We start from the raw sequence: 26,065 nt of genomic DNA on the forward strand, positions 1-26,065 counted from the left end.
TCCTGCCTAGCAGGACATCTGCGAAGGAGGAGCAGGCGTGGAGAGTGGTTGTCTCCAAGGGGACTAGGGTCAGGCTGAGGAAAGCTGACCAGGGTGTGGAGTGTAGTAACCCTTACCAGGTGCTGCAGGAAGCTGGCGAGGAAGAGAAGAGGCAGGACGGTATGGATCAAGGAGAGGAAAGGGCAGTTGTACAAACCCTGCCCACAGGTAAGGTCGTGGTAGTTGGTGACAGCCAGGTGAGGTTTATGGATAGGGCTTTTTGTGCGAGAGATAGGAAACGTAGGACTAGTGTGTGTTTTCCTGGGGCTGGGATAGGGCATGTAGCCGAGAGGTTAGACAGGGTTTTGTCAGGGGAGGGTACCAATCCAGTAGTGTGTCTTAGTGTGGGAGGAAACGACATAGGTAAGGTTAGGAGTGAGGAACTTTTCAAGAGGTATAGGGAGGCGCTGGGGAAGATTAGAGATAGGGGAGGGATCCCGATAGAATGTGGTGTCTTGCCTAGAAGAGGGGTTGGTCGTGAATGGCTGTCCAGGGCAATTGCTATAAATTGCCGACTGGAAAAACATTGTGCAAACAATGGTTGGGCATTCATTGATAACTGGCAACGATTCTATGGCAACAACTACATGTACTGTCGCGACGGAGTATATTAGGGCCTTGGTATGTACCGAAAAAATCGATATAATAGCATTCACTGAAACATGGATCAACCTAGTCACACGTGAGTTACCAGTCGAATACCAAATTGCGGGTTACAAACTGTTCCATACCGATAGGCAGACCAGAAAAGGAGGCGGAGTAGCAATCTCTGTTAGGGATAATCTGAAGTGTGAAATAAATAAGGAAATAAAAACTGAGCGGAATACAGAAACAATTTGGATAGAATTAATCGACGGTAGGGAAAAATTAATCACAGGAGTAATCTATAGACCTCCCAATCTTGATAGAGTCAATGAACGACTTATCTGGGATGAAATGCGCAGGCTTCCATACACAACAAAGTCTGTATAGTAGGCGACTTTAACCTTGGCCAAATAGATTGGACTGACCTTACAGGTAACTCAGAATCAGAGAATTTTCTCGAGACGATCCAGGACTGTTTTCTAACTCAACATATAACCGAACCCACAAGGGGTAATAATATACTTGATTTAGTTCTGTCGAACAGAGAAAACCTCATTAGCAGTGTCGAGGTAGGGAACGAACTTGCAAACAGCGACCACAAAGAAATTAGATTCCAGTTAGATTTTCAGGGCAGACGTAAGGAAAATTCCACTAAAGTACCAGATTTCAGAAGGGCGAACTTTGACAGTTTAAAGAGGCAGCTGAGAGAGGGGGTGTCGCGCTTGGCCGTGAACCTGACAGATGACACCAACCTGATAACGAGATCTGAGATTGCCGCGTTCCACATCAATTTAAATTGTGAGTTACTTAATGCACAAAGGCAGAACATACCATACAAAAAACTCAAATCAGACAACAATGACCCTAAATGGATAAATAATTATTTAAAGAACATCATCGGCCAAAGGAAGGCTATAGGTAGAAGGATACATCGTGGCGAAATTCACCTCCGGGACTATTATAGGGTATTGGCGACTAGGGTTAAAACCGAGATAAGGAAAGCAAAGAGGAATAATGAGGTAAGGATAGCAAGGGAGGCGAAGACAAACCCCAAAGGATTCTACCAAATGTATCAAACTAAAACACGAGAAAAGATTGGACCAATACGGTCAGACACCGGCGAGCTCACTGATAACGACAGAGAAATGAGCAATAATTTGAATAAATATTTTTCAAAAGTTTTCACCACCAAAAATTTAAACATGATACCCGAGGCACCGACTCTATTCAGAGATAGTGAAGAAAACAAATTAAGCGAGATAGTAGTGACTAGTAACGATGTTAGTAAGCAAATAGACAAACTAAAGCCTAATAAGTCACCAGGCCCCGATGAGATATTTGCCAGAGTATTAAAGGAATGTAAGGAAGAGCTTAGTATTCCTTTAGCAAAGTTGTTTTACATGTCCTTACAAACAGGTGTAGTACCAGAATCCTGGAGGATAGCGAATGTAATACCGATTTTCAAGAAGGGGGATAGATCACTATCCTCTAACTACCGCCCAATCAGTCTAACATCAATAGTAGGCAAATTACTGGAAGCAATCATTTCAAACTCTATTCGAAATCACCTGGAGAAGCACGGATTGATCAATGATTCCCAGCATGGCTTCACAAGCGGACGTTCTTGTCTAACTAATCTATTAACATTCTTTTCATCAGTTTTCGAATCGGTGGATGAGGGGCACAATTTTGATGTGGTATATCTCGACTTTAGGAAAGCCTTCGACAGAGTCCCCCACGAAAGACTAATTAGAAAGGTAGAAGCTCATGGCATCAAAGGTAACATCCTTAAATGGATTAGGGTGTGGTTACAGGACAGGAAACAGCGAGTGAGCATTAACGGCACTAAGTCCCATTGGAGCAACGTCACAAGTGGAGTTCCCCAAGGCTCAGTACTTGGACCATTATTATTTATTATATACATAAACGCCATAGATATTGGCATAGACAGCAACATAAGTAAATTTGCTGATGACACTAAAATAGGACGTGTTATTAAATCTGACGAGGACTCAGCAAAACTACAAGAAGATCTAAACAAATTATTCGAATGGTCTGAAAAATGGCAGATGAAATTCAAAGTGGACAAATGTAAAGTACCCAGTATAGGAGATGGAAACAGGGAAACCAGATACCAGATGAACAACAATGCCATAGAGAAATCCGACTGCGAGAGAGATTTAGGAGTAATGATAAGTAGGAACCGTAAGCCAAGTAAACAATGTGTTTTTGCTCGTAACAAGGCTAATAAAGTACTTGAGTTCATACAAAAGAGTGTTAGTTACAAGACTAGCGAGGTCATCCTAAAACTGTATCTTGCTCTTGTGAGACCACACCTGGATTACGCAGTTCAGTTCTGGTCACCGTATTACAGAATGGATATAGAATCCATGGAAAGAATTCAGAGGAGAATGACAAGACTAATCCCGGGCATTAGGAACCTTGAGTATAGAGACAGGTTAAAGCATCTTAACTTGCACTCCCTCGAGAGACGTAGAGCGAGGGGCGACCTGATAGAGGTGTACAAGTGGAAGGCAGGGCTAAACAAAGGGGACATTACAAAGGTACTCAAACTATCCAACCAGGAGCGAACTCGTAACAATGGTTTTAAATTAGACAAATTTTGATTTAGGGGGGAAATAGGTAAACACTGGTTTGGAAACAGAGTGGTGGATGAATGGAATAAGTTACCAAATATCATCATTAACTCGAATACGCTGAATAGCTTCAAACATAGGTTGGATGCTTATATGAGCAATAGGGTTGGGTGTAAACGGGACTGCCCAGTATGGGCCAATAGGCCCGCTGCAGTTTCCTCCATTCTTATGTTCTTATGTACTTGTCTCGTGAGGGGGTAAAGACGTTGTCTGCATCCCTGGAGCGTGAAATTGTCACTCCGAAGGGGAGGTTTCGCCAGTAGAGAGGGGTCGGGGAAAGTGGGAGTCAAAAAACAAGCAGGTCCTGGGAAGTAAAATTAGTTGCTCAGGACAAGGGGTAAAACAGGACCAGGGAAGAGTAGGTTTAAATGTATACTATACAAACAGTAGGGGCAGTTCAAAAGATATCGAAGTCTTTAAACTGCTAAGAGAACATATGGGCACGGGGGTGGAGGAGACTGCAGTGGGAGCGGGTAAACAAAGTGAAAGACTACAGGGAAATAGTGTTAGGAATGATGACAAAACTAAATTAGACAGGGAGTTTAAAACTAAACGCGGTATGGGGAGGACTCAGAACACGACTAACTTAAATGTATACTACGCGAACAGTAGAAGTATGAGAAACAAAATGGATGATATTAGGGCCTTGGTATGTCCCGAAAAAATCGATATAATTGCATTCACTGAAACATGGATCAACCTAGACACACGTGAGTTTCCAGTCGAATACCAAATTGCGGGTTACAAACTGTTCCATACCGATAGGCAGACCAGGAAAGGAGGCGGAGTAGCAATCTATGTTAGGGATAATCTGAAGTGTGAAATAAATAAGGAAATAAAAACTAAGAAGAATAAAGAAACAATTTGGATAGAATTAAGCGACGGTCGGGAAAAATTAATCACAGGAGTAATATATAGACCTCCAATCTTGATAGTCAATGAGCGACTTATCTGGGATGAAATGCGCAGGGCTTCCATACACAACAAAGTCTGTATAGTAGGCGACTTTAACCTTGGCCAAATAGATTGGACTGACCTTACGGGTAACTCAGTATCAGAGGATTTTCTCGAGACGATCCAGGACTGTTTCCTAAGTGAACATATAACCGAACCCACACGGGGTAATAATATACTGGACTTAGTTCTGTCGAACAGAGAAAACCTAATTAGCAATGTCGAGGTAGGGAACGAACTTGCAAACAGCTATCACAAAGAAATTCGATTCCAGTTAGATTTTCAGGGCAGACGTAAGGAAAATTCCACTAAAGTACCAGATTTCAGAAGGGCAAACTTTGACAGTTTAAAGAGGCAGCTGAGAGAGGGGGTGTCGCGCTTGGCTGTGAACCTGACAGATGACACCGACCTGATAACGAGATCTGAGATTGCCGAGTTCCACGACAATTTAAATAATGAGTTACTTAATGCACAAAGGCAGAACATACCATACAAAAAACTCAGATCAGACAACAATGACCCTAAATGGATAAATAATTATTTAAAGAACATCATTGGCCAAAGGAAGGCTATAGGTAGAAGGATAAATCGTGGCGAAATTCACCTCCGGGATTATTATAGGGTATTGGCGAGTAGGGTTAAAACCGAGATAAAGAAAGCCAAGAGGAATAATGAGGTAAGGATAGCAAGGGAGGCGAAGACAAACCCCAAAGGATTCTACCAAATGTATCAAACTAAAACACGAGAAAAGATTGGACCAATACGGTCAGACTTCGGCGAGCTCACTGATAACGACGCAGAAATGAGCAATAATTTAAATAAATATTTTTCAGCAGTTTTCACCGACTCTATTCAGAGATAGTGAAGAAAACAAATTAAGTGAGATAGTAGTGACTAGTAACGATGTTAGTAAGCAAATAGACAAACTAAAGCCTAATAAGTCACCTGGTCCCGATGAGATATTTGCCAGAGTATTAAAGGAATGTAAGGAAGAGCTTAGTATGCCCTTAGCCATTGCCAATATGTTAATAAGAAATAGCCCAAGTTTGAATATAAATGGAAGTGTTTATTGTATTCCATGTAGCAAATGAAATTGTAATTATGTAGGACAGACAGGAAAAACACTGCAGCTCAGAATCAAACAACATAAGTATAATATCAGAACAGCATCTGAAAGCAGTGCCTTGTTCGTCCATGTTAGGAATAATAATCACCCCATTGCTTGGGAAAAAAGCTTACAAGTATTTAAATCATCTTGTGTCACAGAAAGACTTCTGGTTGAAGCTAGTTTGATTAAGGAATTGAAATCAATAAACCTTAGTGAGGTCAGTTCAAAACTGATAATATGTTACATAAATTTTAAGGTATATAGAAAGCCCACACAGGTAGACAGTTTCATTCACCTTTTATCGAATCACCTTGAGTCTACCAAAATGTCAGTTTTTTCTGCCATGTTCTTAAGATGTCTGCGTATTTGTGACTCTGAATTTATTGACGAGGAATTGAAACGCTTTCGTTCCATTGCACAGAAACTCCGGTACCCTTCTGTGTTTGTTGATCGTTGTTTTAAAAGGGCTAAAAAATCCTTCCATTCCTCTCAAACCAGACAAGTTCCTACACTTAAGAATATTTTGACTCTGCCCTATCGTAATGAATTTGTCCCGTTAGTTCGGTCCCTCAAGCTTCTATATATTAATGTTGTTTTCAAGTATGACTCAACCATTACCAATATGTTAATAAGGAATAGCCCAAGTTTGAATGTAAATGGAAGTGTTTATTGTATTCCATGTAGCAAATGAAATTGTAATTATGTAGGTCAGACAGGAAAAACACTGCAGCTCAGAATCAAACAACATAAGCATAATATCAGAACTGCATCTGAAAGCAGTGCCTTGTTCGTTCATGTTAGGAATAATAATCACCCCATTGCTTGGGAAAAAAGCTTAGAAGTATTTAAATCATCTTGTGTCACAGAAAGACTTCTGGTTGAAGGTAGTGTGATTAAGGAATTAAAATCAATAAACCTTGGTGATGGTCAGTTCAAAACTGATATTATGTTACATAAATTTATTTGTCAGTGGCCCAAGGTTAAAAATGCTTTGAAAACCTTTGATCTAGATGTTTGATAGTTATTTTGTGGGTCCCTTATTTTTGACCTGACCTGACAAGTCACGTCACCCCCCTTCTCTTAAGCTCCTCTATATGTGTGTTGGTGTGGGGATTAGTGGATGACATCTTTAAGACCTGACCTCATGTTTTTAAGGTCACCCAGTATATTTAAGCCTCTCTCTGTCCATTAGGGTGTGTCATAGGAGGGAAGATCAGCTAAAACTAATGGCCCATCACTTTTTTGGTAGATTTTAGTGTATATAAACAAAAAATAATTTCAGTTTCAATATTTTGCTAGGTAAATTTTAGCGTGAAATTGATCGAAAATCTAACGTACAGCTGCATTAGTGCATTACAATTAAATAGTGAACATTGCTTTCTGACTTCATTCTTTAACAACCCAACTAACAATATTTTTTTTCTGTTTCAGATTCTGATGCATTTATAAGTTGATAATATTTGCGATGGCTGCTTGTGTCAGGACGAGGAACCAAAAATCCAGCCATCTCAGTCACTATCTTGGGTCTGGGAGAGAGCTCCTGAAGTCGGAGTTGCCTACATTGAGAGATGCTTTGAGATACGGTGTTTTAATCAGGCAAATCAGTGAAAAGAACCAAAGAACTTACACAAACAAAGACATTGCCAGTGATATGACCAAAGCTGTCTTGGCACAGTACACTCTGGCTAACGCTCAGTTCAAGCCTCCAGTCATAACAAGTCAGAAGAAGATTAGTGAGAGACTGCTAGCCAGTTGGGAAAAGGCAAGAGATATCTCTCTTGGGAGAGGAAAACTTGCAGTTAAGGACAGCTTTGCCAAGCAACTGGACCAGTTATTTGACATAATTACTTGCAAGTGCCCAATTGTTCTCTGTCCTGAGTTTGGATGCGATCGTGACTGTAAATCCGAGGCCCACATCTCCTGTATTTGCAAGCGTGAACTGAAGATTCCTGTGATCGAACTGGCATTTGTCAAAGCACAGAGAGAGAAGACTGGCAGTATAGGGGCTCTCATGATTTCTAGCCAAGATATTCCGGAGTCCAAGAGACAGGAGGCTGCCACAGAGAGACAGAAGAGGAGAAGAGTTGCCGAGGAAAAGAGACTTGAGAAGGCCCAGGGTGAGGTAAAAAAGGCCGATGATTGGAGTCAAGCTGATTCAGAGTTTAATGACTTCCCCATGGCTGATCCGAGTGCTGACCAGGAGAATGGTGACTTTGTCCCTAACCCAGAAAATAATGATCCCAAACCTTCCAGGTATAAGATTCGAAATAGGAAAGATATCCCGAGCATAGCTCTGGCCAGCATGCGACACCACACTGGTCTCAGAGAAACTGCAGAGATAGCAACAGCTGCCTGGGTTGACTGTGGTTTGATAACACCTGATGATGTTCACCTGGTGATAGATCATAACAAAGTAAGGAGAGCTCAGGAGAAACTTGTCAGTAACCTAGAAGAGGAGTTTGATAAGGGGATAAGAGAAAATGGAATCAATTGTTTGTTCTTTGATGGGAGAAGGGATGACACTAAAGTGTTCATGAAAGTTGGAGATTCTGACAAGTTGTTCCCTGCCATGGTGAAGGAGGAACACTACTCCTGCTGCAGTGAACCAGGAGGGAAGTATTTGTGGCATTTCACTCCAGAGAAAGATGACATCAGGAAACCAGCTGAGATAGTGGCAGATAACATTGTGAACTGGCTCAGAGAGAGGAACGTAGACCAGACCCTGCAGGCCATTGGAGGGGACAGCACCAACACGAACACAGGGTGGCAAGGGGGGGGTCATACAGTGGATAGAGCGGAAGATTGGGAGGAAGCTGGTCTGGATTGTTTGTGACCTCCACATCAACGAGTTGCCACTCAGACATCTGATCCAGGAGCTGGATGGCAAGACTCTTTCAAACAACAGATGGTCTGGTCCTCTTGGCAAGATGCTGGACTCTGTCACTGAGTTAGAAATAAATCCGAGCTTTGAAAAAATCACAGTTGGCCCTCCACTCGTTGAGCTTGCACATACTGTCATTGACGACCTGAGTACTGACCAGTACTATGGTTACATGATTTGCAGTGCCATCAAAACTGGGGTCATGCCTGATAGACTTGCTTACCTGCAGATAGGTCCAGTCTCACATTCTAGGTGGCTCACAACGGCTCTCAGGTTCTTCAGAATTTGGGTCGCTCATCATAAACTGAAAGGGAACCAGCTTCACAACCTGAGACTTATTGTCCAATTCATCGTGAGTGTCTACTTGCCAAATTGGTTCAACACCAAGGTCAAGTCATCGTTCTCCGAAGGTCCGAGGCATGTTCTCTTCCAGCTTGAGCTCCTGAGGAGTCAGCCAAGGAAGGTTGTTCAGATTGTGGAGCAGACTGTGAGGAGATCTTCCTGGTATGCTCATCCCGAGGCAGTTCTGCAGACAATGCTCTGCAGTAAGGATGAGGAGGAGAGAAGAGTGGCAGTCAAAAAGATCTTGGATATGAGACTTATAAGAGGATCTGGACATGACGAATCAGTTGGTGACGATTCCTTCAGGGTCAGGAAGACTCCTGAAGTCCATCTAGGTGCCAAGACCCTCACTGATCTCATAGATCTGGATAACATCCAGGCTGGCAGTGAGCCCCCTCTTACCTGCAGCCTCACCAATGTTCAAGTCAGAGCTTTCCTGGACAACCCCATGCATGTCCCTGCCTGGCCCTCGCACACCCAGAGTATAGAGCGTTGTGTACAGCAAGTGAGTGAGGCCAGCAGTCACGTGTACAGCAAGGAGAGGAGGGAAGGCTACATCTGAGTTCAGGTGGTCAGCAGGGAGGTGATGAGTAGAAACAGAAGCAAGAAAGACATGTTCTCTATGGTGTGCAGCAACACCGGGTCGTAGTAGTAAAACCGGTTTTTGTATTTGATGATTTTGTTTTCTAAAGGAATATTAAATTTAATAAATGTGTCAAGATCATTCGTTTCACTATTCTAGATCATTTTCATCCTAATGAATTAACCTGATACATTTACTTTACTTTAAATAAGCTATTTAGTGGTGTTGGTAAAAGGGTGGGAATACTGAATTTTCATAAGATTTCAAGTTAAAATTTACCTAGCAAAAAATAAAAACTTTTCAAATCTGAAGATATCACATGATTCTGCACATAGAACTACATCATTAATACCATGGGCCGATTTTTCAAACTCAAAAAAAAAATTCGCCTCCGTATGATACACCCTACTGTCCATGTAATCCAGTTGCCTCTGAAGATGTCTTGAATAAAGACGAAAGCTAAGGTACTCCGTTGTTTCCATTTTCCCGTGTGATTTTATCAAGATTTATCTTATCCACGTTTCCATTGTGGATTTACATCCAAGTTAATCATAACACAATCACACCCTTGTCACTGCAGTTAACACTCGTTTCATTATTTTTGTAGTCAAGTGGACCATATTGTTTCCTCTGATTTAGAAAAAGTATTGCATGTTTAATTCTGAATATTGTATAGAACCTTGTCAATAGATTGTGCACATATTTTGGGGATCATTGCTCTTTAAATCGGGTCTTCTGGGGGAGAGAGAGAGAGGCATAAGATGTAAATCATAGTTGCAAGAGAATGAATTTCAAGCGTCTATTGGCAGAAATATGAACTGTCGTAATTTAATAATTGGGAAGGACTACTGTACGTATAGGAGGAAGTAAACTTCTTTAAATGCTACTGAACGGTTGATCTATTAAGATAATTATCACTAACATCCTTCTCCAGGAGAAGTGTGCCCACTATTGGCCCAGGCCCAGTGAGTCTTTCATCAACGTCGGCAGCTACATCGTCCACAACCACCGTGAGGAGAGGCGAGAACTGTACTCCATCAGGTACCTGGAGGTGGTGGCGGTAAGTGCCTGCGTCTCTATTGATCCGTTACTGCTATTATTATTTAGTCTTTATTTATTTCTATTGATTTAGACATTAAGTGCATAATATTATATCAGATATAAATTAATTAATAAATAAAATAAATACATAAATATACTCGACTGTAAAACCCAAATATATTAATCACGAAAGCGTACTATACATATCACAGGTGTTTCTGTTCAACTTATTTAATTTACTCAACTATCACTGAAACAAAACAATAACGTAAAGCAGCGGTACCATTGTCCTCAAACAAATGCCTTAGAATTTAACAGTGATTCGGGATAGGATTTGAGATCTCAGTCCCACGTGCCTTGACGACTCCTTACACAACAGGGAGATCAGAAGAGGGTGGTGAAACAGTACCACTTTACCTCCTGGCCAGATTTTGGAGCCTTGGAACGCGTCACCGACCTCCTCGACTTCATGGCTGACATCCGATCCACTATGCTGGCCAATGGTGACCACCTCCTAGTACATTGTAGGTAAGTGACCGCGCTAGACACCTTCAACATATCCCACAACACAACGCAATATTCCACAACACAACATCCCACAACACATTATCCCACTACACAATACCTCTCAACACAACACAATATCACACAACACAACACAATATCCCACAAAACAACATAATATCCTGCAACACAACACAATATCCCACAATGCAACACAATATCCCACAATACAATACAATATACCACAATGCAACACAATATCCCACAACACAACACAATATCCCACAACACAACACAATATCCCACAATAAAACACATTATAATATCCCACATATAATACCATAAGAACATAAGAACATAAGAAAGTGGGATACTGCAGGAGGCCGACTGGCCCATACAGGGCAGATCCCTTTCACACCCATCCCAGCACTTCCTTGTGCCTATCCAACTTCGTCTTGAAGCTCCCTAGCGTCCCCGATCCTACTATAGCACTCGGTAGCCTATTCCACATATCCACAACTCTATTACCAAACCAGTGCTTGCCTATATCCTTTCTGAATCGGAATTTATCTAATTTAAAGCCATTTGTTCTAGTTATTTCGTTATTACTGAGCTTCAGAACATCTTCCATTTTACCCTTGTTAATCCCACTTACCCACTTGAACACCTCTATCATATCTCCCCTAACTCTACGCCTCTCTAATGAATGCAAGCCTAAGCTTTTCAGTCTTTCTTCATATGGAAGGTTTCTAATATTATGGATCATTTTTGTCATTCTTCTTAATATTAGAAACCTTCCATAGATGGGTTTGATATAGGGGGGATTATGAGAGATTTATATGGAGGATTGCAAAAGCTTAGACAGTTGGTAGTGTAGTTGATCTGAGGATCATGTCTTCAAAAACAATGTTCAAGGCAGAAATGCAAGTCTATATGTTAATTTTTATTATACAGTATAGTTGGGTTAAATGCGATTTATTACAGTGATGAAACCTATGGCAATTAACATTACTCACCAAAGGGAAATTCAAAGTGACTATTTGTAAAATTGACACATGGAACATCATTATTACCATGTAAACATTTACCTAAGCATAGGCACTACCAAACAATTAACTCTCTCCCACATAGACTTCATCATACCAAATAACACAATGAAAACACCAGTAGGGCTGGGATTGGGAAACAAAATATGCCCACCACAGACTAGACAATTTCACACTTGCTAAAGTCCCAGCAAACAAAAATCATAGGCTTTACTGTTGATGAATGTGCCTGTACAGTGTACAGGCACATTCATCAATACTTAATAACCTCACTGTGTCTCAGATCTGTTTTACAGGGACGTTCATCAATGCCTAATAAACCTCACTGTGTCTCAGCGCTGGTGTAGGAAGGACTGGGACATTTATTGGACTGTGGAACCTGATGGACGAGTCTGACAGAGACAGAAGAGCTGAGTCCATCAACATCAGACAGACAGTGCTGAAGATGAGAGAACATCGACCCATTATGGTCCAGTCCGCGGTGAGTGTAATAATAATAATAATGATTTCAATAATAATAATAATTAACGGTTTGTTGAAAGAGCATGGCAGCCGGAAGGCTGACAATATACAGTTACGAAATTAGGGAATGGGTCTCTTGATTTACAAATAATATACAAGTAACTTAAGTGATGCAAATATGATATATAGTAACTAGGTGGGGAGAAGCTCAAACTACAGGGCATTTCAGCATAGTGACAGTGCAAAAAGTAAGACTGACTGGAGTGAATACACTGGTTGATTACACGTTTTTAATAATTTCTACAATGGTTGGGACTGGGCTCGAATGGGGTGAATGCGGTTGTGGTGTCGAACAGCAATTCTCGGGCGAGGGATCTCAGGTGGTAGTAGGGGCCGGTGTCGAGGATGGTGCAGAAGTTTCTCACCAAATTTGCAGATGAGGTCGTGGTGATGGTCAGTGAGAGCCGAGAGGGTTACTGAGTTGAGCGTTTCTTGATATGTGGGGTAGGAAGGAGAGAGAATAATCTTGCATGCCCTCTTTTGCACTTTTTCTAGGTGTTTACGTTGTTTTTTTTGTTTTGTTTTTATGGGAATTAGCCCACCCGGGCACAGGTCAAACGACCCACAACGGAGCCTGGGGGGCGAAAAAAGAAGAACGGAAAGAAATTGAAAATATAGAAAAAAGGTTATACTGTATTAATCTACACCACGAAGATGCCGGAAAACCAGCTTTTTAAAGTGAGACAGATTGTAAGAGCATGAAAACACAGAAGAAGGCAGAGCATTCCACAGTTTGGCTGTGTGAGGAAAGAAGGAGGTACTATAACGGGTTATTCTCGTGTGACCGACATCCACAGAGAAATGGTGGGCACTGCGGGCAAGACGTGTGTTACGAACCCACGGCCTTGCCAGCGGTACACAGGATGCCAAATCCACTGAACATTGCCCGTTAAAGTACCTGTAAAAGAGAGAGAGTAAAGCAACATTGCGGCGAAGAGAAAGGGAGGAGAGATTGTCGACTAAAGGAGGAGAGTTAATAAGACGAAATGCCTTTGATTCCACCCTATCTAATAGTTGGACAGAAGAAGAGCCACCCCAGATATGAGAGCAGTACTCCAAGGTAGGACGAATGAATCCCTTATATACTTGGAGCAACTGCTCAGGAGTGAAGTAGCTGCGGCATCTGTACAGCATTCCCAACTTTCGGGAGGCAGCTTTAGTTATACTAAGGATGTGTGATTTCCAGGACATATTGGAGGAAATGGTGAGGCCTAACATATTTATTTCAGAATTTGGGAGGATGATAGCGTCCTGAAATGTAATTGGTGGGAGATCGTCCACTTTACAAAGTGCAATTGGTAAATATTGAGTTTTGTTACTATTGAACTTAACCAAGTTTGTATCTCCCCATTCAGAGATGCTGCACAGATCCGCGTTGATAGAAGTAATGATATCAGTTCTAGAAACATTTAGGGAGGAAGACCAGGTAGGGGAGGCATAGGTAAGCTTGGGAAGTATGAATGTGGCATAAACACTGAGGAGCTCGGGTGCAGGAACTCCGAGGGACTTGAGTCGGCAGAGGAGGTGTAGACGGAAACTGGAGGATTTGACAACTTCACTGAAGTGTGGTTTCCAATTTAATTTGTTGTCTATGGTGACGCCGAGGAGCTTAGTGGAATCTACAACCTGGAGTGTGTTGGGACCTAAAGTAATGGAAGTGGGTGGGACAACGTCGGAGAAGAGGTTGATGTGCATAACCATGGTCTTGGTATGGTTGATGGTGACATGGTTGTTGATGGCTCAGTTTTGGAGACTGTTCAATAAATCCTGAAGGGCGGTATAGTCGGGAGCAGAATTGTTGATGCTGATCCCAATGGTGGAATAGTCGACATATTTTCAGCGAGCAGGGGTTTCTCTTAGGGCATCATTGATAAGCATAAGGAAGCATAGTGGTCCCATCTTGGTGCCTTGGGGGAAGCCACAGGTGAGTGACTGAAAGGTGAAGACAGCCCTCGGAAGCGTACAGCTTGGCGTCAGTTACTGAGGAAGTCCGTAAGCCACAGTATAAGGCTTCTTCGAAACCCGAGGTCGATAGCTTTATTGATGATTAAATTGTAGTCGACTACAGACGTTTCTCGTTTCTCCAGATGGCGGTATAAGTAGTCAAGAAAGCTGGCAAGACAGTCAGTGGTGGAAGATCTACGGCTCCCCTGCAATATCAGCATAAGCCCAGTCCAATACAAAACTTTCATAGATTAAGCTGGGTATTGGGTGATTGCAATAGGTGGTAGCTGATTTAAGGGTTGTGGGCTGGTTGACTTGGGCACTGGTGACACATAAAAAGTCTTCCAGTCAGTTGGGCATCTGGCTTGACTGAGAAAAGCATTGATGATGGAGCAGAGGAGTTTAGCAAGCTCTGAGGAGAACTCCTTGAAGAGTTTCATTGGTAAGTTAATGGGGGTGGTGGAGCGTTTTAACTTTAGTTTGTCCAGACCTTTTGCTACCTCAAATTCTTCTTCTAAGTCAGTGGAAAAGGGCTGATAGGTAAGAAGGGAGATTGGTTGTGTTCAAGCGGGGGGGGAGCGTCTGGCATATAGTAGGGAAATGGTTATTTGATTGCTCAGCTGCGTTAACATTAGTGAGATGGCTAAGAAAGGGGAGGGGGTAGTGTCTTATTGTTTAGTCCACAGAGTTCTTTAAGTTTACCATACCACAGACTGATGTTGGTCTGCTTCAGTTGATGCAGTTTGGTTGCGTATGTCGAGGATGACTTGGTTGCGAAGAGATCTATAGCGGTTGGGGTTATTGAGATAAAAGGCTCTTTCTCTCTGTTGCATAAGTCTTTTGATCCGAGGTGTGATCCAGGGCAAATGAGCTGGGTGAGATCTGATGGACTTCTCGGGGAAGAAGTGGTGGTGAGTTTCCGTGGTGGTGTTGGTATAATTTATCCATTTGGTGTCCACGTCATCCACACTAAGTACTTCAGTCCAGGAATGGTGAACTATCCACTGCCCGAAGAGACGCACTGCAGAGTCAGTAATCGGCCTGTAGGTCTTGTTGTAGGGTCTCTGTACTTCAGTGGGAGTAGCAGTTGGGGACCAGAGAGCACTGATAGGTGTGTGCTACATCCGATAGGAGGCATTGGTTTAGGTGGTTGGTACTGGTCCGCTAAGTCGGTTAAGATAAGGTCAAGGGTATTTTGACCGTGTGTGGGTAAGTTCACAACTTGTGACAGTGACAGCTGCTCCTGGATATCAGTGGTGTCAATTGCATTATTATCCCAGCATAATACTAACATGGCTCATGGGTACCTAACTCTTAGGTGGTCTGAGGTGGTAATGAGATGATTGATAAAAGTGTCTCTCGTGGGTGAGCGAGGCGGATGGTATGACACACAGATTATGATGGAAGCAGTGTGGTGCGGGTGGGCCCGCACAACATAATGCTTCCACATCTGCTGGGACTTGAACATCCAGGCGTGACGGGCGTAGGTCATCTTGACAGAAGAGGGGAACGCCCCCTCCGCGTCTATGTGAACGAAAGTGATGAAAGAGTTGATATCCTTCAATATGACACGTTTCAGGCACAATTTGGCAAGTCTCACATATGGCAACGACGCTAGAAGTGGCTGACCTAACTGGTTGCCAGCTCGTCAAACTTGTTAGCTAGGGAAGTGACGTTGGAGAGCAGAAAGGACGGGAGATCATAACATATCCGTGGAACTTCAGTGTAGTGGTACTGTCTGTCAGGGGTGGGTTTCTCCGGTTTCCTAGTGGAGGTTACGGTCCTAATGGGCTTATGTGTATGACGGCCCTGTCTACGGCTACGCGCGTGGAATATGTTCAGTGACTTGAGTCGCACGATAACACTGCCTCAGGATAACCGTTCCCACACTTTAGATTAGAAGATACAGAAAGCGTCTGGAGTAAGTGATTGGTGGCCATCTGTTGATATCTGTTGTTGTGGACGGACGGAAGTGTTTATCCCCGGTAGCCATAAACTCACTGGCGGCACTTTGAGGGCCACTGACACTGATAGACATCTGTTAATATTTGTCAGTCGTAAACACCGTGAGTCCTTGTCTCTGGCGCTTAGGGTCGCCGACACAGTATCCATGATATATGTAAACACCGTGGTGTTCCTTGTCACTGGCACATTGAAGGTGACCGACAAAGTGCCCACTGTCTGGTATTACACTGCTGTGTTTTTGTGCTTTTCCTTGGGATGCACTATCGGAACACTGTTTGGTAATCAATAATTGCACTGATCACTAAAATGTTTTGCTGGATAAATCCCGGTGTAGTAAAGCTGGTAGGGCGTTGGGATATAGCAGGAGCATGTGGGGAGGCAGGGCCAAACAGGCTCGGCCTGGCTGCCAAAACCCGGAGCGCCTTCAAGGCACGTCTTGTCTCACTGATGGTTGACAAGTATGTGTTTTGTCGTTGATAATAAGCGAGTCAGGTTATGTACCTGTAAGTACGTCTGCAACAAGGTTGACTTTAGTTCTTAATAAGCGACTGTCAACCTGACACACATTTCAGATTGTATGTTATGTCATAGTTTGTTAAACTAACCTCTCTCTTTCTCACTAATAAACACATATGATAACCTTCACCGTCTCTTTTCCGCAGGAACAGTTTTTGTACCTGACTAAGTGTATTGCAGCGTACATAGAAGCACCTCACCTGTGGAGCAAATACCAAGAAGGTACGATGTGTGTGTGTGTGTGTGTGAACTAGTTATTGCAGATTTTCTCTCTCTACTATAAATTTATAAACATGTTTATCATTGCTCTTCCATTTGTCCTCTTTTCCCTGAACTGGCCCTTTAACCGTTGATTCTTGATGAGTTAATGGGGCTGGAACATGTAAAAGTATATAGGGTTTGAGTAGCGGAACTCAACTGTCCTTTCTGTATTCATTAAGAAAATATATTATATACAGTTCCAAGTGTATATCACCGTAACTTAATCACTGTAGCTACAGTATGAGTGTTAAAATGAGGACGGAGGCTTTGTTAAATAACTCTTCTAAAATACGTCCTGTTGGTGTGAGGGGTTGAGTGAGAGTGCTTGCAGTAGCCCCCTAACATTCTTAGGGCCGCTCCTTCAAGTAACTTACTCATTACGTGATGTGAATAGGTCACCTCATAGCCAGTGGAAAGTTACAGGGGGTGATATGATTATATAAACTCAATGTACTGCCCTGACATTTATATAAAAACAAAGAGGTTAATACACCCCTCTAACCCCCTCTCGATCCCACCCGTTTCTCCACCCCCTTTCCTGACACCCACTCCACCTCACTCATTTTTCCTTTCCTTTCCCCTCCTACCTCCTACCTCGGAAATGAATTTGAATTTCGAAATATGAGACCCAAACTCACAATCGAATTTGATTGGGCAAAAAATACCACGAATTAAACCAAAAATAATTTTCATTGGTTGCCAAAAAAACCCGCTTTTGATTGGCCACGTTACGTGAACGGGAACGCATGCGCGTGATGATTTATGAAGGAGACACGCAGTGTGGGAGGTGAGGTAGGCGATAATGGAAGAAGATTAATGGAAGAAAATAGAGAAAATTTTGGATATGCTATTCCGTTATTGTACATTTGCGACGGTAATGTAATAGAAGAAAATTATCTTCTAATTGGACGTCTTATTCAGATATGATAATAGATTAGGGATAGGAATGTTGTGTGCGGAAATGTAATAATGCCTTTTCTTCTATGCAACATAATTTTCCACCAATCCGGCCAAGGGTATCCGGTCACACTGGAGGAGATACCATTATTCAGGACGACGTGTAGGGCAGGATACATGGACCTGGGTTCGCCCTCTGTACACAAGTATCGTCTGGATCCTTGACCCCCTGTCCCACGCCCCCACAGCGGAAATCCCCCGGGTCTGCTGGACAGGGTTTGATGCGTGATGCTGAATTCCACACGTCTTAACTTTCTAAAGGAGAAAAATATAACACCTTCTTAATCCTAGACCAAGGAAAGACTTGAAAGAAGTGAAGTGGTATGTGGTGGGTGTGGTGCTGCATTCATCACACTGCTTTTCCTCTGCTTGTATGTGCTGTGGTTGGAGTCAATACTTGGTCCATCGTCACCTCTTGATTGCTGTTGTGTCGTAAGGCGCCGTCATCCTGGCCGAACACAGCATTCAGCTTGGACATGCGACGTTAGGTCATGTCTAAGTGAGCTGGTAATCTCCAATATCCGGCTGGCCATGGGGCGGTACTGTGTGTGAAAATCCTAAAGGGATGATGGATTAGTTGGGAGTGCATCCGTAAAAAAAAATATTTACTTTATTTGTTACTTTAATGTTTGGCAAGTATGGTTTCCGTCACGACAATGTTCTCAAGGCTGGTTCGGGGAGTGAAGCTCTGCTCACTACACTGAATATTATTTAACACTAAGCTTCAAAGAGTACATGACAAATCTTACTAACCTAAAAATACACTGAGTGAAGCTCTGCATTTATCACAATATCAATTTACACTAATCATCAATTTCAAAGCATAACAGACTAATGACACTACAATAGGACATGTAATTAAATCTGATGAGGACTCTGCAAAACTACAGGAAGATGTAAAAAAAAATTTCGAATGGTCTGAAAAATAGCAGATGTAATTCAATGTGGACAAATGTAAAGTTCTCAGTATAGGAGATGTAAACAGGGAAACCAGATACCAGATGAACAACGATGTTATTGAGAAGTCCGACTGCGAGAAAGATTTAAGAGTAATGATTAGTAGGAATCTTAAGCCAAGTAAACAATGTGTATTTGCTCGAAACGAGGCTGATAAACTACTTGGGTTCATATAAAGGAGTGTTAGTTACAAGACAAGCGAGGTCATCTTAAAACTATATCCTACTCTTGTGAGACCTCACTTGGATTACGCAGTTCAATTCTGGTCACCGTATTACAGAATGGAAATAGAATCCTTGGAAAGAATTCAGAGGAGAATGACAAGACTAATCCTGGGCATTAGGAACCTTGAGTACAGAGATAGGCTAAAGCATCTTAAATTGCACTCCCTCGCGAGACGTAGAGTGAGGGGCGACGTGATCGAGGTGTATAAATGGAAGTCAGGGCTAAACATAGGTGATATTACAAAGGTACTCAAACTATCCAAAGAGAGCGATCTCGTAACATTGGTTTTAAATTAGACAAATTTAGATTTAGGCGCGAAATAGAGTAGTGGACGAGTGGAACAAGTTACCAAATATCATCATTAACTCGAATACGCTGGATGCCTTCAAAGATAGGTTGGATGGATATATGAGCAATAGGGGTAGGGTGTAAATGGGACTGCCCAGAATGGGCCAAGAGGCCCGCTGCAGTTTCCTCCATTCTTATGTGTTCTTATGTGACTAGGGATTAATGAGGTCACACTGGGTGGGGCAGGGCGGTGCGTAGGTGGGAGGGACGGGACGGGACGGCGGCTATAAAAATAGACCGTTTAATCACGTCCTTTCCATGTGAGATTATGAGTGAGACTGCATGTGGGTGTTGGCTTATCCAAGCTGACCCATGTGCTCACATACAGTCAATGGGCCGCACCCTGAGAAGGCTACCAATCACGTGAAAAGAAAATGACAACTCATAGCCAGTGGAAAGTTACAGGAGATGAATCAGTATATAAATCAAATGTAATAAACCCATTTATATAATACTTGTGTTGATCAGACAGGGGCCATTACATCACTCGGTCACCTCCCACCCGAGCTCAGGAGAACTAAAAAAAAACCGCAGACTACATCCTACACAACCCTCTAATCATGTTATAAACATATATGTAAACACTAAGCTGGGGCCTCTGCAACCATGGGGTTTTCATCAACTCCAGGGGTCCTATACTTATGTGTCTTACTGGTTAAAATGCTTTGGACAATTGTCAATTTGGATGATACTGACTTATAATAACAAAAGAGAAACATAACTGCCAAATTTAACACAATTGTGGGAATTGTTAGACCTGGTATTGCAAATTCCCGTGACAAGTAAAATAGCAAATTATTATTCAAATCAGCAAATTGGGTCTCTTTCAAGTAGGAAATAACCTTTAATTTCTCTGAAACGACCTGAAGTTCTTTTGGAGTAAAGCTCATAACAGGAAACATAGGAATTAAATCAGACTTGAGATTTAAATTCAAGGCAAAATGCTGATGAGTAGGCAAGGTCCATAATGAACTACAAGTGACTTCACAGTAATCCGGAGCCTTTTAATGACCTTTCACAACTAACTGCTTACCACCATCGTGGCATTTTAAAATAACAGTAGTGACATTAGGAAAGAATAAGTACTGCACATAATGGAGATGAGCGTGAAACAGAGTTTTAACACAAACTGGCCAATAGCTGCATTGCGTAAGCCCTGTGTGTACAATAGTTTGCATGACTGCCAATTCACATATCCCTTCTGCAGCAGGAATAAATGTGAACATATAGGCTGGACATACGTGTAAGTGTAGATATGACGACTTACACCGCGATAGTACCCGAGGATCATCCAACGCCAATAAAGAATATTCCTCATCTACAAGTAAAAGTTTTTAGGCCTATCCAGAGCATACAGTGTGTCGTTAACAAACCAGGGTAAGGGTTCTAAATGCCATGCAGTAAACTGATGTTGCCCTCGCATAGGTATGTGGATAAGAATAGCATTGTGCATGAGAGTCGACTCCAATACAGGGTAATAATATTCCACCTCATGATCATTAAAAATAGGAGTTAAGTGATACATCAACTTGGCAATCTGTAATGCATCAAGAAGCGTCTGCACAGGCACAAGCTTTGCATCCACACGCCCTATCCCTGCATCTACTATGCTGTCAATTAGTTCATTTTTATTAGTAATAATATAATGAGCTGAATCTTCCGCAGCATGCAAATATTCAGAAAAATAAAGGAGCTACTCTAACGTAGGGACTGAATTCTGTAACTTATAAACAACCCTCGATATATGGTTAGACTCCGATATTATCGCATCAACTTTTCACTCTAAAGCAGTAATCGCATAGAATGTCTGCGCTATAACACGATTCTGCTAAGATACTGCTTGATCGACAATGTTAATGCAGTCCCCCAATTTACCTACATCATCGGCAGTTGCCGTACCAAACAGAGTGCTTTGGATAAGACCCACAAAATTAAACAAACCTCTCTTTCGTCGTGCTTGAGAACGCACTTCCTTTGCAAGATCAGCCTCAGACACTGGTATTCTTTTTCCGACAGCGACGAGAAGCTTGTGAAGTGTCCTGAGACGAAGGTGTTGAAGGTCAATAGTTTGTGCCACCATTGTCAATACATTAGGAGCTGAACATAGATCATCTAAGACTGCCAATGCTGACTGTAGTTGCGAGTCGACGGTTTCCATCTGACGGGGAAGCTTGAGCAGTCCATGCAACTCATACTTGATGTTCACCACGTCCTCTACTATGAGAACGCGTTCAAGGGATGCAACACTGCACCAGGCTTGAGGAGGGATGTGGACATATCTGTCAACACAACGGTACCACAACACAGTAGGAGCAACACAATGATGTTCCAAGCCATTGTGTAAGATGATTACATTTGTTTTAATATCTGCTTGCAGAACGAAGCTTCATACAATAATCATTAGGCACACTCTGCTCTTGTACTATCGTACACAAAAGTCATGTCCACTACCCAGCCACAGTGAGGTTTCGAATAGCCTTGAGTCTGAAGTTTCAAAACAGCTGGGAGAAATGCTATGGTCGGCCAACAGATGTCTTCCACTGAAGTGTGTGTTGGGATGGGAGGGGGTGGGGTGGAATAGAGGAGGTGGGGGCTGGATGAGAGGCAGGCTTATTTATTATTTATACCACCATAATTTCAAGCTGCCTTTTTAACTACGTTTTGTGTTACCGTTGTTTCTTTATGGTTACGAATTCATGAAACAGGTGCAGTGCCCTGGGTGCTTATTGTCGCTCAGGTCACAATGATACTTTAAAGAATGGAGTATATTAAGGATAAAAGTGAAATATGCAAGGATCAGGGTAAAGGGCCTTGGTCACTTAGTTTTAATCAGCGACCACGTCACAATTTTGTTGTTATTCCGACAAAGAGATTATGGTAATATTTATTTATATTCCACCCATCCTTTGCTTAATAAATATTTGTGATAACATGCAATATTATATAATTATATACTTATGTTAAAAAGAGTGGAGTGAAAAAGTTATCAGTATTGTAAAATAGTATTCAGGTTTAATCTAGTTCCAATTCTTCCAAGTTCCAGTGTTTAAACACCCCACCACAATATGCAAGCTTCATATATTTTGGAGTGTGCTCAGTTACCATTAATATTGTGTGCTGAACATCATGAGCATTTCAATGATGGTAGCAATCGTAACTATATAATTATATTGTGTTATAAGACAACACATTCCACGACGTGTCATACAGATCATTGTATACCACACAATACATAATTTGTGGCTGTTAAGTTACTTTGCTATTAATTTTCATGCGATATAGTTTAAGACATCATTAAGTACATGGATTTAAGATAACACTGTAGGTGAGTTAATATATATTAATTGTATTTACAAACAATACTAAAATCCAAACAATACACCAATACACACATCTTAGTATTTGGTCCAGGACTTTATCAAGGCGATTAGGGATGGAATCGACCAGCTTCAGGCACACCCCTGGTCGTCGACATTTACTCTCCCACACGTCGTAAGCTTTGGCCTCTATTGCTGCGCAGGTTTGCTGCTCCCCAATATCCCAATCGCGTTTCATCATGGCCCAAATATATTCAATTGGATTAATATCACATCCTAGTGTTGGCCAGTCGATGACCTCAATTTCAGAGTGATCCTGGAGGTAGTCCTTCACTATGTTGCTGGTATGAATGGGACTGTTGTCATGAACCAGCCTGATAGTGTAGGGGGCTGGAACTGCCATAGCCCGGACTGTAGGAATTAGCACTTGCTCCAGGATGTTTACATACTGCTCACCAGTGAAACGGCCATTTATCTTGACCAGTTCACCAGGGCCCATGTGCCCACATCCACCCCCAGAATGACACTAACACCCTACCACTCACTGCGCGATGTTGAATGTGTTTCTCATGGTAGCGTGTGTTGGGGGGCCACCAGTACTGCCTTGCTTCGGCTCCCACTGACCTGAACACCGTTTCATCGGTAAATATAATGGTTCTCCAGTATTCTTCTCAATGTGGAAGGTGTTCCAATGCAAAGCCGAGTCGACACTCCTTGTGAGTAGGTGTTAGCCACCCTTTGTGAACTGGAATATGCCAGTCGATCCCGGCTTCATGAAGTCGGCTTCTCGTCATCATGTGATGGTAGTTGAGGCCCAGATTTTTTGTATGCTCCACTGATGTTTGCATTGGATATGCCGTTGCAACTGCCACGATCATGGCGTCCATCCTTGCCGACGTTACTCGTGGCCTCTCGCTTCGTGGTTTCGTCTCCACTGAGCCCTCTTCCTCCCACCGGCGGATCCACCTCCTAATCGTCTTGGTGCTCCTTCCCACTTCGACAGCTTTGTTCGGCACAGTTGCCCCGGCTCTCCACATCCCGATGATTTGGCCTCGCTCAGCAATCACTGCCGACGAATTTGCTCGTCTTGTAGGCATATCTGAAATCGCAGAGTAATATTATGTTGTGGTAACTGATGCAGGCTTTCATATACTAGAGTAAATTAATGGTATTAGTAACACCTAGGTTAAGTATTCATAGTGAACTGCAAGTGGATCCTCCCCCTCCCCACCCCCCAAGCCTCCACCACCACCCCTGCGACTGTAGAGTGAACATTCGCGGATAATCATCATCATCAAGATTTAGTTTAACCAGACCACTGACACCCATTTGAGTCTCTCCTAGGGCTGGCCAGAGGGATTAGATAACATATATTTGTGTTTCTATAATTTAGTGTTATATTGTTTTGAGGAGATTACAGTATTTCAAAAAGGTCAAAACTGAATTTAGCGAAAATTTTGGGGTCTCTGCTAAAATATCTTACATTGTAGGGTTAGTGAAGCACATTTCTCGATACCGATTATAAATAGGGCATTCAATGAGAATATGTTAGACTGTTATTTGTGTTCGGCAGTTGGAGCATATAGGTAGGGCTCCATTAGGGGAAGACATGAGTTGGCCATGCGTCAATCGCGTTTGCTCAATTCTTAGACGATTCAGAATAGTTTCGTGATGTCGAGAGGATTGTTTTGATAATGACCAAGGATAAACTGATAATTTGATCATTTTTAGCTTATGAATTGTTGGTTCATTTTCCTAGGACTTTTGCCAATCATTAAATGTTAATTGTTTATAGGTAGTTAGCCTCGCCGATAATCAAAATATATGGTTTTCCACTGCTTTACATATTTCTTTGACATTTTTCAGCTATGACATGTTCGTCCCAGACTACATATAACTGTAATAGGTTACATTACGTTAGGGTTCGTTATATAAAAACGTTTTTCTTCATGTTCATTAAGTCGTTCTGAATTCCATTTTTGCTCAAAATACTACATTACCCAACCCAAACTCCCAGGTTGCAACTGGGGGTGTAACATAACCTTGTACGGTAAAGTGCGGCAAACGCATAGCACATCAAACACCATATTTTTATGGTGAAGTTAACTAAGGAGCTCATATAACAACTGTCATATAATTATAATAGGGTGTCCCACTAATTACAGCAGATATTTATAGAGGTGAAAGAATATGTGATTCTGAGTATAAAACTTCTATACATATATGGATTTTTCGGTTTACGTTTAGCCGTGAGGTGGATTTTACAAATTACTCAAGGCAACCATTGCAAATGGCGGAGTTGAGGCAGGAGATAGGGATAGCAATAGCGAAATATAGGAAAGGGGGAAGAAGGTATAGTAGTGAAAGAATGTGGGTTAAACGGAACAGACTTTTATGAGGAGAGAAAGTGTGTGGCCTTCTGCCCACTGCATGGTATTAGGTGGTAGGTTGGGGTGACTGGGGCGATGGGAGGGTGGAAAGGATGTAGAGAAAAGAAGGCGAAAGGAAATGGAGGGCCCATCCCTATTTGGGTTGGGTACACCTCATCTTTAATTTGTTTGGAGGGCCCATTCATTATATTTTCTGAGGAGGTTAACCCTTTTTATTATAGATAGAGGGAAACGGATGGAGATAGAGACGTGGTGGCTCAATATCACATATTCTTTCACCTCTACAAATATCTACTATCACTCATGGGACACGCTGCAGTAGTATAAGGACGACATGGGCTATGCTGACAAATTAATGTGACTTACCTGTTGGTGACGACGATGGTAGGAATGAGACCTCGGCATGTTTCAGTGTTCGACATCATCTCCTTCCCTTGGTGGCCCCAACCTTGGGAACAACTTGTGTATTCTCCGTGACAACCATTACTGGTAGTCACGGAGAATTAATTACTGGTGTGCCCATCAGTCTCACCGTCGTAGCCATGAACGGCAGAGATATGGTAGTTGTAGTGCTATTATTTACCCGTTACCCGGAATTCACGATGTTATGCTCAACCTACACACAGTCTGTTACTAGACTAACCCCCACCTCCTCTATTCCCCCGTCCCCCACACACTACAGTTGGCGACATCTGTTGGCCGACAATACCATTTCCCCCAGTTATTTCGAAACTTCAGACTCAAGGCTATTTGAATCCTCACTGTGGTTGGGTAGTGGACACGACTTTGATGCACGATAGTACAGTCTGCAAAGAGGTGTCTATTACATCATTATCATCTGTGGGTAATAATTGTTCATGGGCCTTCGTAAGACGGTCTGCAGACACGACATCTCCGATCTGTGCATTAGGCTGTCAAATTTT

The 26,065-nt window shown here is 42.3% G+C and overlaps 1 protein-coding gene across 1 annotated transcript in view; it reads left to right on the forward strand.

Moving 5' to 3' along the window:
• Window positions 1-26,065, forward strand: part of LOC121869953 (receptor-type tyrosine-protein phosphatase alpha-like) — a 77,220-nt gene that overhangs the window by 38,494 nt on the left and 12,661 nt on the right. The window contains exons 7-10 of the mRNA XM_042371559.1: window positions 10,084-10,209; window positions 10,570-10,718; window positions 12,077-12,221; window positions 16,834-16,909. Of these exons, the coding sequence (XP_042227493.1) occupies window positions 10,084-10,209; window positions 10,570-10,718; window positions 12,077-12,221; window positions 16,834-16,909 (496 nt within the window). The remainder of the gene's footprint in view (window positions 1-10,083; window positions 10,210-10,569; window positions 10,719-12,076; window positions 12,222-16,833; window positions 16,910-26,065) is intronic.

This window comes from Homarus americanus, unplaced genomic scaffold, assembly GCF_018991925.1.
Source record: "Homarus americanus isolate GMGI-L3 unplaced genomic scaffold, GMGI_Hamer_2.0 scaffold32583, whole genome shotgun sequence".
In the NCBI taxonomy this organism is placed as follows: Eukaryota; Metazoa; Arthropoda; class Malacostraca; order Decapoda; family Nephropidae; genus Homarus; species Homarus americanus.